Source organism: Pristis pectinata, chromosome 9 (assembly GCF_009764475.1).
Source record: "Pristis pectinata isolate sPriPec2 chromosome 9, sPriPec2.1.pri, whole genome shotgun sequence".
Taxonomy (NCBI): domain Eukaryota; kingdom Metazoa; phylum Chordata; class Chondrichthyes; order Rhinopristiformes; family Pristidae; genus Pristis; species Pristis pectinata.
Genome location: NC_067413.1, coordinates 76,255,215 through 76,269,132, shown reverse-complemented (window position 1 = coordinate 76,269,132; position 13,918 = coordinate 76,255,215). Strand labels below are relative to the sequence as shown.

General features: G+C 39.5%; 1 protein-coding gene across 1 annotated transcript in view; it reads right to left on the bottom strand.

The window, feature by feature from the left end:
* Positions 1 to 13,918, bottom strand: part of chd7 (chromodomain helicase DNA binding protein 7) — a 187,084-nt gene that overhangs the window by 47,788 nt on the left and 125,378 nt on the right. Inside the window, 6 exon segments of the mRNA XM_052022851.1 lie at positions 6,889 to 7,091; positions 7,173 to 7,283; positions 7,428 to 7,607; positions 7,720 to 7,887; positions 7,993 to 8,188; positions 10,573 to 10,783. Of these exon segments, the coding sequence (XP_051878811.1) occupies positions 6,889 to 7,091; positions 7,173 to 7,283; positions 7,428 to 7,607; positions 7,720 to 7,887; positions 7,993 to 8,188; positions 10,573 to 10,783 (1,069 nt within the window).

The following is a 13,918-nucleotide window of genomic DNA, read 5'->3' as shown; positions in this document are numbered from 1 at the left end:
CCTAGCACTGTGTAAAACAAAAACTTTCCTCGTAAATTTCCTTTAAGCTTTCCCCCATTCACCTTAAAGCTATGCCCTCTAATATTTGACATTTCCAACCTGGGAAGAAGACTATCTACCCCATGGATGCCTCTCATAGCTTTATTTACTTTAATCAGGTTGCCCCTCAGCCTCCAATTCTCCAGAGAAAGCAATCCAAGTTTGTCCAACCTCTTCTTACAGTTAATAACTCTTTAATCCAAGCAATATCAGGGTGAACCTCTTCTGCACCCTCTCTAAAATCTCTAGTAATACAGCGACCAAAACTGCACTCAATAATCTGAAGGAGGCCCAAGTTTTATACAGCTGCAACATAACTTCGACTTTTACACTCAACACCCCAATCAATAAAGGCAAATATGCGTATGCCTTCTTTAGCACTGTCTATTTGTGTTGCCACTTCCAGGGAGCTATGTATGGACTTGCACTCCAAGATCCCACTGTATATCAATGCACCTAAAGGTCCTGCCATTTACTGAATTCTTTCCTCTTGCATTTGGCCTCCCAAAATGCAACATCTCACACTTGTCTGGATTAAATTTCATCTGCCATTTCTTTGTCCACATTTCCAACTGGTTTATGTCCTGCTGAACCTTCCTCACTATCAACAATTCTGCCAATTTTCGTGACATTTGAAAACTCACTAATCAGCCATCTACACTTTCATCCAAATTGTTTACATACATCACAAACAATATAGGCCACAGCATTGATCCTTGCCGAACACCACTGGTCACAGACCTCCAGTGAGAGTAACACCTCTCTACTACTACCCTGTCTTCTATGGCCAAGCCAATTTTGAATCCAACCTATCAAGTCTCCATGGATCCATGTGACTTAATCTTCTGGATCAGCCTACCATGAGGGACCTTGTTGAAAACTTTACTAAAGTCCATGTATACAACAACCTTACCCTCGTCAATCATCTTCATCACCTCTTCAAAAAAAAGTCAATCGTTTATAAGCTATGACCTTCCCTGCAGACTATCCCCAATAAGTCTATGCTTTTTCAGATGCAAGCAGATCCTATCCCTAAGAATCTTCTCCAATAACTTCCCTACCACTAATGCAAGGCTCACCAGCTTATAAATTCCTGGTTTGTCTCTATTGCCCTTCTTAAACAGAGGAACAACATTAGCTATTCTCAAATCCTCTGGGATGTTACCTTTGGATAAAGAGGATACAAGGATCTCTGTCAAGGCCCCAGTAATCTCCTCTCTTGCCTCTCTCAATAACCTGGGATAGATCCGATCAGGCCCTGGGGACTTGTCCACCTTAATGCTCTTCAAGAGCCCCAACACCACCACCTTCTTGATATTAGCATACCTCTCCATGATCTCACAATCCTCCTCCTTCGCGGTGAGCACCAATATGAAGTACTCATTTAGTACCTTGTCCACTTCCTCCAGGTATAAATTCCCTCGTATTAAAATCAAGAGGGTCCACTCAAAGACATGTATAAAAAGCCTTGGGATTCTACTTCAGTTTCTACTTCAATATCTTTTCATGCAGTGATTGCCAGACACTCAATATTTCGGTCTCTTACTTTTAAATTTACACCGTTTTATTGACGAAGTAGGAAGGACCTATCTGGGTATCTCAACATTAGGCATCTCAATTAAAATCCCGTCAGCCTTTTACCAACGAAAAGAAACCCAGCCTTGCCAACTTTTCATCCTGATGAAACTTCTCCACCCCTCAAAACTTTGTAAATCTTCATTATGCTCTCTCTAGAAATATCGCAGCTTCCCTGTAAGATGACCAGAACTTTATGCACGGCATTTGCTACGGCCCAACTTGTACTTTATAAAGATTAGATCACATGCTACCGACTCTGGATTGGGGCTTGCTCACGATAGAGTCTGAGTCAGGGTTATGCAGCATGGAGACTGGCTCTTTGGCCCATCTTGTCCATGCCGACCGAGGTGTCTTCCTGAGCTAGTCTCATCTGCCTCCATTTGGCCCAAATCCCTTTAAATTGTTCCCATCCATGAACCTGTCCAAATATCTTTTAAATATTGTAATTGTATCCATCTCTACCATTGCCTCTGGCAGTTTGTCCCATATATCCACCACCCACTCTGTGTGGGAAAAACCTGTCTCTCAGGTCTCCTTTAAATCTTTCTCCTCTCACCTTAACAGGAGGGTACTGATACTAACCATTGAATCTGGATGGGCTGTTGACACATGGAGCAGCCCTTGCCATTCCCCAGTAATGGCTTACACTACCTGTGCCAGCCAGGGTATAGCCGAGCCCCATACTTCTGAGCAGACACACCACTCTCCTCAGACAACAAGCATCAGCCCCAGGCTCACTGAGAAGTGAGTCACTCCACAGCATGCCATGGGGCGATTCACTGGTGAAGTGCCAACAGAGAACAGAGATTAACAGAGTTCCCAGGACAGCAGTGCACAGCTGAACGGATGTCTTTTCAGAAACAAAATTACATGTGCCCATGTTCAGCCTGGAGAACCAACACTGCTATTACAAAACTGGGGTACTGCTAAGCAGGATACAAATGTGTTGTAGAAAAACCACAAATGACATAGGCTCTGTTTCAGTTATATCCAAAGCTGTTATAGTGTAGCATTACATTATAATCAGATCTTTAAAACATCAATCACTGCCTCTGCCTGAGACAATGACAACATACGAGTCCAGAAGACTTTGAACCTGTTCACCCAATAAAAACATGACTGATCCTGTACCCCATAACACTAAGTGTCCAAAAGATCATAAGTCTTGTTCTTGAATACATTCATTGATTGAACATCCACTGCCAAAGGGAAAGAATTCCAAAGGTTTACAACTCACAGCAAAAAAAAAAGTTCACCCCCTCTCAGTCCAAGAGTGGGATTGATAGGATAGAAGGCTGTACTCAAAATCATGTACTTTTAAGAGACATCACTTTTCACTGCAGTCTCTCTAAATAAGGGGTAGATCATTTAAGAACAAGATGAAAAATTTCTTCACTCAGAGGGTGGAAAATCCATGGAATTCTCTACCCTGCTGTGGAGTCACAGCCATTGGTTCAACCGGGAATTAATAGAATTCTATATGGAAATAAGGTAGGTAAAATGGTAGGATCTTGCTGAACAGCAGAGTGGCTTAAAAGGGCTGCTACTACTTTCTTTTATTTAGCTTTGAATCTTAGCCTATCTTTCTTGATTTCTCTTTTTAGAGTAAATCTGATCTCTGGAATATATCTAGGTAAATTTACCTTACACAAACTACAAGACACATGTATTCTCTTTCAGCTATGAAAATGAGTACACCAAAATGTAATGTCATATCTAATCAAGATTCCATTACCTTTGACAATAAAGACCACCATACCATTTGCCTATCTGCTTGCTGCACTTGCATGTTTATCATGCAGATAATGAACAATAAACCAAATCCTTCTGCATATAATTTACCAGTTTCTTACTGTGAAGGAAAAAATATGGCCCTCATCTAACAGTTAAGAATCTGCAATTATGCTGGTAACTGCTGGCGTTTATCCATGTTAACAAAATGCAATGTCGGGACTCCCACAGGAAAGTGGAAGTTCTGAACTTCTGCTCAGCTGACCTTTGATCCCAAGGCAAATGCATACTTCAGTTGGACTCCTCATGAAGCCAAGGGAGGAAGCCTAAACTTTCAGAGATTTCTCAGCCTTGGGTGAAGAAATCTGCCTGTTCAACATGTGCAAAGTTAACCTGGTACAAGTCCAACAGGCCTATCATTTCAATTGGAAGGAACGTTAGTGCACAGTAGCTCACATACAAGGTAATGCCATTTTTACTTAAGTTGATTTAAAATGTGTACACCTACTTATCAGTAGTTTAAAATTATGCCTTAAAGAAACATTTTTTTCATTTTTACCAGTTTGGGTGTTTAAGGACATTTATGAATATTACATATATTCAACCTCCTTGACAACCGATAAGCCAAGCATCAGGGGTTAAGTGATTCCCAAAAAAACTCAGGAAACAGAGCCTAGCAGTTTCTCTTGGAAAGTGCATTGATCAGATAGGGCTTGGCTGACCAATCGAAGATTGCATCCTGGATATCTATTCTATCAACTGCGAGATAAGGTGACCAGTCAGGTGAGGTACATTGACAGTCAGCGGAAGACCCAAACTCATTCAACTTATCAATATCTTTACACTTCACTTTTCCACTTAGCCTTGTAACATCAATAAAAAAAAAGCATTGCCAAACAATTAATATAAATTGTCAATAGATGAGGGCTCAGCTCTCATGACTGTGGAATCCTTCCAATAACAATTTGCCAACCCGTAAAGGACACTTGTTCTTAAACAGAGACAAGAAATTCTGCAGATGCTGGATGTATCAGGTGCTGGAGGAACTCAGCAGGTCAAGCAGCATCTGTGGAGGGAAGTGAACAGTTGACGTTTTGGGCCGAGACCCTTCATCAAGTCTGGAAAGGAAGAGGGCAAAAGGCAGAATAAGGTGGGGGGGGGTACACGCAGGCAGGGGATAGGTGAGATCAGGTGATTGGTGAGTCCAGGCGAGAGGGGGTTAGGTAGGTGGGTGGGGGAGGAGGAGATGTAATAAGCTGAGAGGTGACAGGTAGAAGAGGCCGAGGGCTGAAGGAGGAATCCGGTAGGAGAGGGCAGTGGACCATGGAATAAAGGATGGGGGGAGGGGAGGAGAGGAAATGGGCAGGTCATCAAGGCAGAGGAAAGGAGCCATGGGAAAAAAGGGAAGACAAAGGGGGTGTGGGAAAAAGAAAAAGACAAAGGGGTGGGGTTACCAGAAGTTAGAGAAATTGATGTTAAGGCTATCAGGTTGGAGACTCTCAAGATAGATAAGATTTCTTTATTAGTCACATGTACATCGAAACACACAGTGAAATACATCTTTTTGCGTAGTGATTTGGGGGGCAGCCCGCAAGTGTCGCCATGCTTCCAGCGCCAACGGAGCATGCCCACAACTTCCTAACCTGTACGTCTTTCGGAATGTGGGAAGAAACCGGAGCACCCAGAGGAAACCCACACAGACCTGGGGAGAACGTACAAACTCCTTACAGAGTGTGGCTGGATTTGAACCTGGGTCGCTGGCACTGTAAAGCATTATGCTAACCACTATGCTACCTCCAACCGGCGCCTGGCCTCAACGTGGCAGTAGAGGTGGCCACAGACAGACATGTCAGTATGGGAATGGGATGTGGAATTGAAGTGGGTGACCACCAGGAGATCCTGGCTGTTGTGGCAGACGGAGTGAAGGTGCTTGACGAAGCGGTCACCCAATCTGCATCGGGTCTCACCAATGTACAGGAGGCTGCACCGGGAGCGCCAGATGCAATAAATGACTCCCTCGGACTCACAGGTGAAGTGCTGTGAAGCACTTATTCTTAATCCATTTTGTCCTTTAACCAATCCCTTGTCAATGCTAATCCACAAGCTCAACCCAATAAGACAGTGTTTTACTTAACCTTGCAGTCTTGTCTACAAAGATAAAGATGTTGTATCTTTGCAGACAACACTTCCCCTTGATCATCAGCTAAAGTAAAACTGGCAGGTCTTTGGTTCAAACAAATTGCCAAGAGGAAGATTATGGTAAAGATTATTCGGTACATTTTAAAAGAGCATTTCTGGCTACCTTAGGCACAGAGCCATACTTGCTAAAACTGAATGCTGCACAAGTTGTCTTTTCTCTGGTCCTGAAGTTAACAGAGCTACTCTTCTCAATCTTTACTGTCCAATTCATGCAGATGATCAGCTTGTTGTTTACGGTTAATGACTAAAGGGTGTGAAAAATGGGAATATGGCAGGGTGGGGGGGGTGGGTGGTGGGGGGGCGGTGGTAAAATCATAAGAGGGAGGAAATGGGCACCGGAAAGTTGGGGGTGGGTGGGAGGAAGGAAAGAATGATGCAGCCTATGTACATTAACAAACCACCCAGGATGGTTCTACAAACAACTCAGAAGTTAATGAGTGTTAGGACCTGACAGCAGAGCAGCAGAGTTTTTGCCAGATTACGATGAGGGGCCAGCCAAGAAATAAAGGCAAGCACTGGGGTTTCAGCAGGTGAGCTAACACACAGGCAGAGTTAGGCAATGTTATTAAGCTGGAGGAAGTGGGCATAGTGATGCTAGTTGCATCCCATTCTAAACTCACAAGAGGATTAAACATCAAGAATGAAAACACACTGGCTTAGTTAAAGATGCTAGAAGGTGTATGGAATTGGATAGAGTTTGTGGCTATTTGCTTTGATTGGATTAGTTAACTAAAGGAAATATCTCCAAATACTTGATGCTGGGCTAATATTCTAATAATTTAAGGACAATGAAAGCATCTAAAGAGGCAGTGGTAGCTAGATTATGCTGTTGTCAGCATACAGATAGGAAATGATATCATGCTTGCAAAAGAGGTAATAAAAATTTCAGGAATCAGTTTGTTTACTTCCTAGTTAAATTGTTAAGAGTAGGACCAATATTTGAAACAAACTGTGCTATTAGACTTCTGAACCAATCATCTCTTTCACATCCCCTTCCTGGTGGTGCCACATTCTTGTACTCTTAACGCTGCCTCTCTTGGTTATTTTGCTATTGTCACTTCAGTATTTCATTTTGCACTACTTCAGATTGCATTATAATCTTTGCACCATTCTGCTGTTTTGAGCTTGTCATCATATTTATTGTTGTATTGTATTACTTATTACCGTGTATAGTGTTTACTCTGTGAACTTCATGCAATCAAGGACTTTCGTTGTACCCTGGTGGAAATGACAATAGACTAAAACTAAACTGAAGGTCCCTCTCAAAAAAGCCATTCAGGGACAGGAAATAATTTACAAATTGGGAGTTCCCACTTTACACAAATGCATTTTGCAACTCACCCATATACCAATAAGTTCTTTTCCACTCTAAAGCACTCAGTCCTTGGATAACCGTGGGACCTGTCCTGTGGTCTACGGGGCTTCCCAGTCTTTTCTTCAGACTCACTTTCCAAATCTGAAAATTCCATTAGTTCATCTTCCTTGATAGCATTGTAGTGTCTTGTTTGCTTTCTTACTCTTGGTGTATCAATCACCAAATTGTTCTACAAGAGGAGGCAGCATATGAGTAAAAATATATCAGTTTTTTTTAAAATCTGACACACAGGACATAACATGCTGCTTACCCTTCCATTTATTGCATCAATATCCAATTCGGCTTTCTTTGCCCACTTTTGCCAAAAGTTAGGATCGTCAAGGGAAATATCTGTTCTATTCCCAGAAGCCACAAAGCTAGCCTGAATAAAACAAAACCTCACTGTTAGCAGAATTCTATACAATTTACTTCATAGCAATATAATTTAGTATCTTGATCTTTTTACTATCTCACTTGGTATACTTGTAACATATATGCACATTTATTCTTGGTTAAATATATTCACCTTTGCAAAAGTAGAGCCTTTTCCTTCAGACTCTATAGTAATTGTATGAGTACGTCTTAAGAGAATCTGGTCAATATCTTCCTCACAGAATTTTGACCCTTCATCTTCTTCATCCATCAGGGCACCATATGCTCCTTTCCTCAGAAGATCCTCAATTTCCTTTTTGGATAGTTGCTGCACCTGTATATTTTGAATGTTAAATACTGACCTCAATATTAAGTACGTCATTTATAAGCCAAATAGCTTGAGAAACTTAGTTTGAGACAGCAAAATATTACCCAAAAATGCATACCCCATTGGCACTATTTTCTCTTCCACTCATTGATTGTAGAACAGCTTTGTCCAATCCAAGCTTAAGACTGGCTTTATCAAACATCTCCCTTTCATAAGAGTTCCTTGTTATTAATCGATACACTTTCACTGCTTTACTTTGCCCAATTCTGTGACATCGAGCTTGAGCCTGTTGGAGTGGAACATTCTTAAGTAGACAGCATCAATCTATCTTCAGGATATGGCATCGTTAAATATAATTGAAAACAGAAATGGCAATGCAAACAATTCTCACCTGGAGATCATTTTGTGGGTTCCAGTCAGAATCAAAGATGATGCAGGTGTCTGCAGCAGTAAGGTTAATCCCCAGACCTCCAGCACGAGTGCATAGCAGGAAAACAAAACGATCCGAGTCAGGTTTTGAGAAGCGATCTATTGCTGCCTGTCGAAGATTCCCCCTCACACGACCATCAATGCGCTCATACAGGTGCCTGTAAAGTAATTTTTGGATTTTAAAAAAATACTTCTAACTTTCAGCCAATTTCATGCATCAAAATTCAAAAGATGCAATGTGCCAAACTTTGTTAATATTTATTGTGTAGGCAGCAGCTTGCCACCTCGCCCCCCCCCCCCCCCCGCCTCAGTGGCAATTTGGAATGAGCAAGGCAGGTTGTTCCCATGCAGCACTCAGTTCCCATGAATAAAAATCAAAATTTAAACCTTCCACGAAAGGAAAAACTTTTTTAAAAATGATCTAATCGTTAAATTTTGATGACAAAGATGTTTTGGTATAATCAAATTCAACTACAACACAACATTAGCCTCTCTTTATTACAATATTTAAACATTTTTAAGAGATTAAGCATTTTCAACTTTAATTTCAATTTTAAGTGTCTATTTTGTTTTAAGAATAAGCCCTTGATTAACATCTTAAGTTTGCCATTTAATTGCCTGAAGGGTCAAAAGAGATTGAAATATCCCCCTCCAATTAGAATGGGATTTTTACCTGATTTTACATTTATGAAGGAATTGCATAGCTCCGTGTATGAGGATTGCCTGTATTATGGACCTTAACAGGCATCACAACTGTATAGAGTAGACCAAAAATGGAATGGTCTTCTCTTACCCAATGTTTTCACATTGGTATGGAGTGTAGAGATTTATGTCGTAGTTTTACAGTCTTTAATAATCCACCAATTTAAGGACAAAAGTGTTATCAGTGTTAGCATCTACTACTAGAAAAATCTTGACCCATCTTGTGCTGTTCAATAAGAACTCGTGACACTCTTAATAACAGCTTCCATAACCTCTGCCAAAATATCTTTTTTGGTTAGGTTTTGGGTAGATGCAAAGCCACAGTGAGGATGATCAGTTAAGCCACTTGTCAACTAATGGAAAATAAAACAACAGATGCTGGAATTTGAAGCAAAAACAAATGCTGGAAGAACTTAGCCAGTCGAGTAGCATCTGTGGAAAGAGCAAGTTCTGAGGAAGGGTCACTGCCTCTAAACATCGACTGGTTTCTCTTTTCACAGATGCTACTCAACCATCTGTTTTTCCAGCATTTGCTTGTTACATAACAATTAAGATTGGCATGAAATGTGTAATCATCTTCCACTCCTTGCTTCTACAAAATTTACTCTGCTAGGTTTTTAGTTTCCTCAGCTTTTTATATAATTGTTCTTTTTGAGCAAATTAATTGTGGTTCTTTAAACACTTTGCTCTGAGTCATATCTCCACTCTACCATAACACTCTTTGGCTAAAACAACTTAGTCAATAAATGCTTTTATTTTTTAAAAAATGGGGACGGGGAAGTGAAAAAATGCATGGCAAGGGCAACAACAGTGTATGTCCCTAAAAATTAATTTGGAATTTTTTTTTAAAATTGTACTTCTCATTCAGCAATCAACTGTACAGTGTAAATCCCCTAGCTAAGGCAGAGAAAAGTAAACACTTTCCAAGCTGCCAACAACGCTTGAACCAGCCACAAAGCAGACCTTCAGCATAGCAAAGACAAAACTGTAAAGTCACAAATGAGCATCATTTGTGCAACTTTGTACTGTACCAATGTTAAAATTTTGGTTTTGTGACTTTAGTAACATTTTCATCTCTGCAATCCCTTTACTTTGATAAAAAAATCTCAAGTTTATTTTGCTCCAAATGGTATGGACCTCTTAACAGTTTATCATTGATTTTGCCATATGTTTTTGGCTATCCATAACCTTATATTAAACGTTTACTTTCATCTCAGAAACTACAAATACAAGTTGTTCTGCATATAAGCATCCATCAGTCAATTTCATGCAATTCACAGTGGTTTCCTGTTTTGCAACCAAGAACAATTATTTTGCCCACAATATCAAAGAGCAACTTTAAGAGCACTGAAGCAGAAAAGGGACATAATTTGAGAACTTTTTTTTAGATCTTTCACTAGCATTATGCCTAGTGTACTGTATAGGGAAAAAAAAATTTCATGATGTATTTTAATAGCATACTTGGTAAGATTTATAAGAACTTAAATCATTTCTTAAATGTGAACGTAGAGATTGTAAGCTAGGGTAATGAATATCCAAAGGTTGTCTTTCTTATAAGGAAAATTAATCTCAAAGCATCAAACCTATTTCCCAACTCAAATGTCCGGTTTGCTCAATTACAAAATTGGCCAGTAGTCATCCAAAGACACCCTAAACCCCTAATTTCTTGAAGCAGCACTGATGAAAGGTGCTGAGTTTATTATTTTTAATATTTCTTACTTCAACAGCAGAGATCTAACGCTATGCTTCTCTAAATTAACAACTTATTGAAACATTAGTTTATTGGACCAACTCACAGGTATCAATTAATAACTTTCATTTAGAACACTGCTGGTCTCACCTTCGCTGAATGAGGTAGTCCTCAAGAATATCCAAGCAGCGCACCATCTGGGAAAATATAAGCACCTTGTGGCCACCAGCCTTCAGTTTTGGCAGCAACTTGTCAATCAGCACTAGCTTACCAGCAGCTTGGATCATAGCTTGAAGCTGAAAATCTGGTGCATCAGGATTGTGAGTTTCTTTAAACTCTTCCAAAATCTTCTCTTCAGCACCTACACAAATCAAAAATGAGAAACAAAATCAAAAGAACAGACCAGAATCATACCAGAACAACTGAGTTATCAGAAAACTAAAGACAAAATCTTGAGACCAATTACAAAAGCAACAGTGCACAATTAGTTCTAGTAAGTCTCCTCATTTATAATACACAAGGGGGAAATAAAGGAACTAAAAATTCTAAGTATATTTATTAAGTTTTTAAAACATATGGCAGTTTCACATATGGGGGAAAAATGAACATTAGTGCTGTCAGCAAAGGAGAAGCAAAAATTTAACTCGAAAGGTACTTGTGTGATTTACCTGTTTAATTCAACGCCAGTTTAACCTAAAATTCAAGCAGTTTTACTGCTATTGAACTACGTAACAATCTCAAATGTTAGCATGGAATAATACAAGCAGTTAGCACTTTGCTATGTCAATTTAAATGAAATCGTTCATCACAGAATGATTTTGAATTAATAGCAGACAACCTCATTTAAAAATTAATTCAAATAGAATGTTGGTCAATAAGCAGTTAATCATTTACAATCACCACTTGCTAATAAGTTGGTATAGCTACTAAACAGGACAAAATTTATTTCTCTACTAAACCTATTAAAATCCATTTTGTGTTTTATGGATAAAGTCCAACCCATTGAAATTTTCTGGAATATTTAAGTGAGCTCCTTCAGCACAGCTTTTGCCCTGAAGAAACTAAATCTAAAATTTCATGCTACTTATGTCAATTTTTCCTGGTGGTTTATTTGACTTCACTGTCAATTTCATACCACATAAATCAATACTGCTAATTCAAAATAATAGAATTCCAAAAGGCAAATTGTTATTCTCGAGTTCTTTTGACAGTTTTATGAGATATTTAGAAAAAGAATGACTGAAGATTCTGTTGAAAAGATGAGTTTTGAGGAGGATTTAGAGTGGAAATGGATAGAGAAATTAAAGAGGTTAAAAGGGCGTACTGAGAATTTGGTAAATATATCAGAAGGCTCTGTCAACAGTGAAATAGGAATGGAGTTTGAAGAGCCAATTCAAAATATCAACCTGAAGCTTTAAAGAACGTCTAACTTTTAAAAGTTGTGATTATTTTAACTGCTGCAGTGACCTGCTGCCACAAGAGGTTTGCCCCAGCTTCTGGGACTCTGCCCTACAGATGTGATGGTTGGACCAAGTAAAATTACGATGGAACCATTTTGCTATGGTCTCGTCTCAAATGATTTCTGGCAGCAACTCTGTTTTCACTCTTATCTCCCTTCTGCAAATTAACTAAAGGCTAGGAGGGAGAAAATATCAAGTCACTGATGCTCAAATTCCCTCAAATGTCTAACTACAGTTAAAAACAAAACTAAAATGCAGGACTGCCACAATATTGTCTTAAAGTCAGAGTACAGAAACAGGCCCTTCAGCCCAGCTTGTCCATGACGATCAATATGCCCATCTAAGCTAGTCCCATTTGCCCGCATTTGACACATACCTCTCTAAATCTTTCCTATCCATGTACCTGTCCAAACGCCTTTTAAATGTCATTGCACCTGCCTCAACCACTTCTCTGGCAGCTCATTCCATATACGCACCACCCTGTGTGAAGTTGCCCCTCTGGTTCCTATTAAATTTTTCCCTCACCTTAAACCAATGATCTCACGTTCTTGATTCCCCAACCCTGGGAAAAAAACTGTGTGCATTTACCCTACCTATGCTCCTCAATTTGATATACCTCTACAAGACTACCTCTCAGTCTCCTACGCTCCAAGGAATAAATGCCTAGCCTACCCAACCTCTCCCTATAACCCAGTCCCTTGAATCCTAGCAACATCCTCAAATATTTTCTTTACTCTTTCCAGCTTAATGGCATCTGTCCTACAGCAGGGTGACCAAAACTGAGCACAATACTCTGGGTGTGGTCTCACCAACATCTTGTACAGCTGCAAAATAGCATCCCAACTTCTATATTCACTGCCCTGACCAATAAAGGCCAGTGTGCCAAAAGCCTTCTTTACCACCCTATCTTATTCCTTACCTGCCTTGAGAAATTGCACAGGACACCAAAAATATTACAACATTCTGGGAGTGATGCATCGTATAACATACAAACTTGATCAGCCAAATCATTTGCCCAGGCCCCAATTATCTGCTCAGTTTAATAAACTAAACAAGGTCTCATGACACTACTTTTGGAAAGAAAGTAAATTCTCTCTCAGAAAATATCCAGTCATTCATCTTAGCTGTGTGCAAACTCTCTGCCACAATCACCTCTGTAATAATGAAATATACCTCAAAATTGTCTGCAAATTTCAAAGTTAATTGGTTATGCAGTGCTTTGGGAAGTCCTGAAAATAAAAGGTTCTAAATGAATGAACCTCCTTCCATCTTGATATTCAGTGGAGAAAGAATACATGTAAGACTATACATGTACCATTTCTGAAAAGTTTTCTCTGCTATTTTCCTCTGCCCCATATAGATCAAAAATGCAAAAATCCACAGGTCCAGTCTGTAAATTAAACACTAGTTTAGCTCACCTAGAGGTGGAATATACATTGCCCTCTCTAGAACTGGCGAAACCATCACTTGAATTAGCTTTTAATTTTTATTGGAAATCTATTAATATATATTAATGTTGTAAAGTTAATTTAAATTGCTACCTATTAAAGAAATAGCCTCCAAATAACAGAACACATTTTAATTCCAGCACAGATCAAACAATCATGTCCCTGATACAGTAAATTTCCAATAATCAGGCAACCTTGGGGCTTTGAAAGTGTCAGACCAGTCTTTCCATACCAGTGGATGCTACTCTTATTAATACCCAAACACTTTTATATCACTTTTTTTTTAAATAAAACCTGTTACACAATGGTATAGTATAATAAAATTTTCCATTAAACCCAGTGAGTTTAAAAGTGGGAAATATACAGCATCTCTACTTCCTCAGAAGGCTAAGGAAATTTGGTATTTCCCCAATAACTCTCACCAATTTTTTTTTAAAAACAGATGCACATAGGTAGCATCTTATCCTGATCCATCACAACTTGGCATGGCAACTGCTCTGCCCAAGTCCGCAGAGTTGTGAATGCAGTCCAGTCTATCATGAAAACCAGCTTTCCCTCCATTGACTCTGTCTACACTTCCCGCTGCCT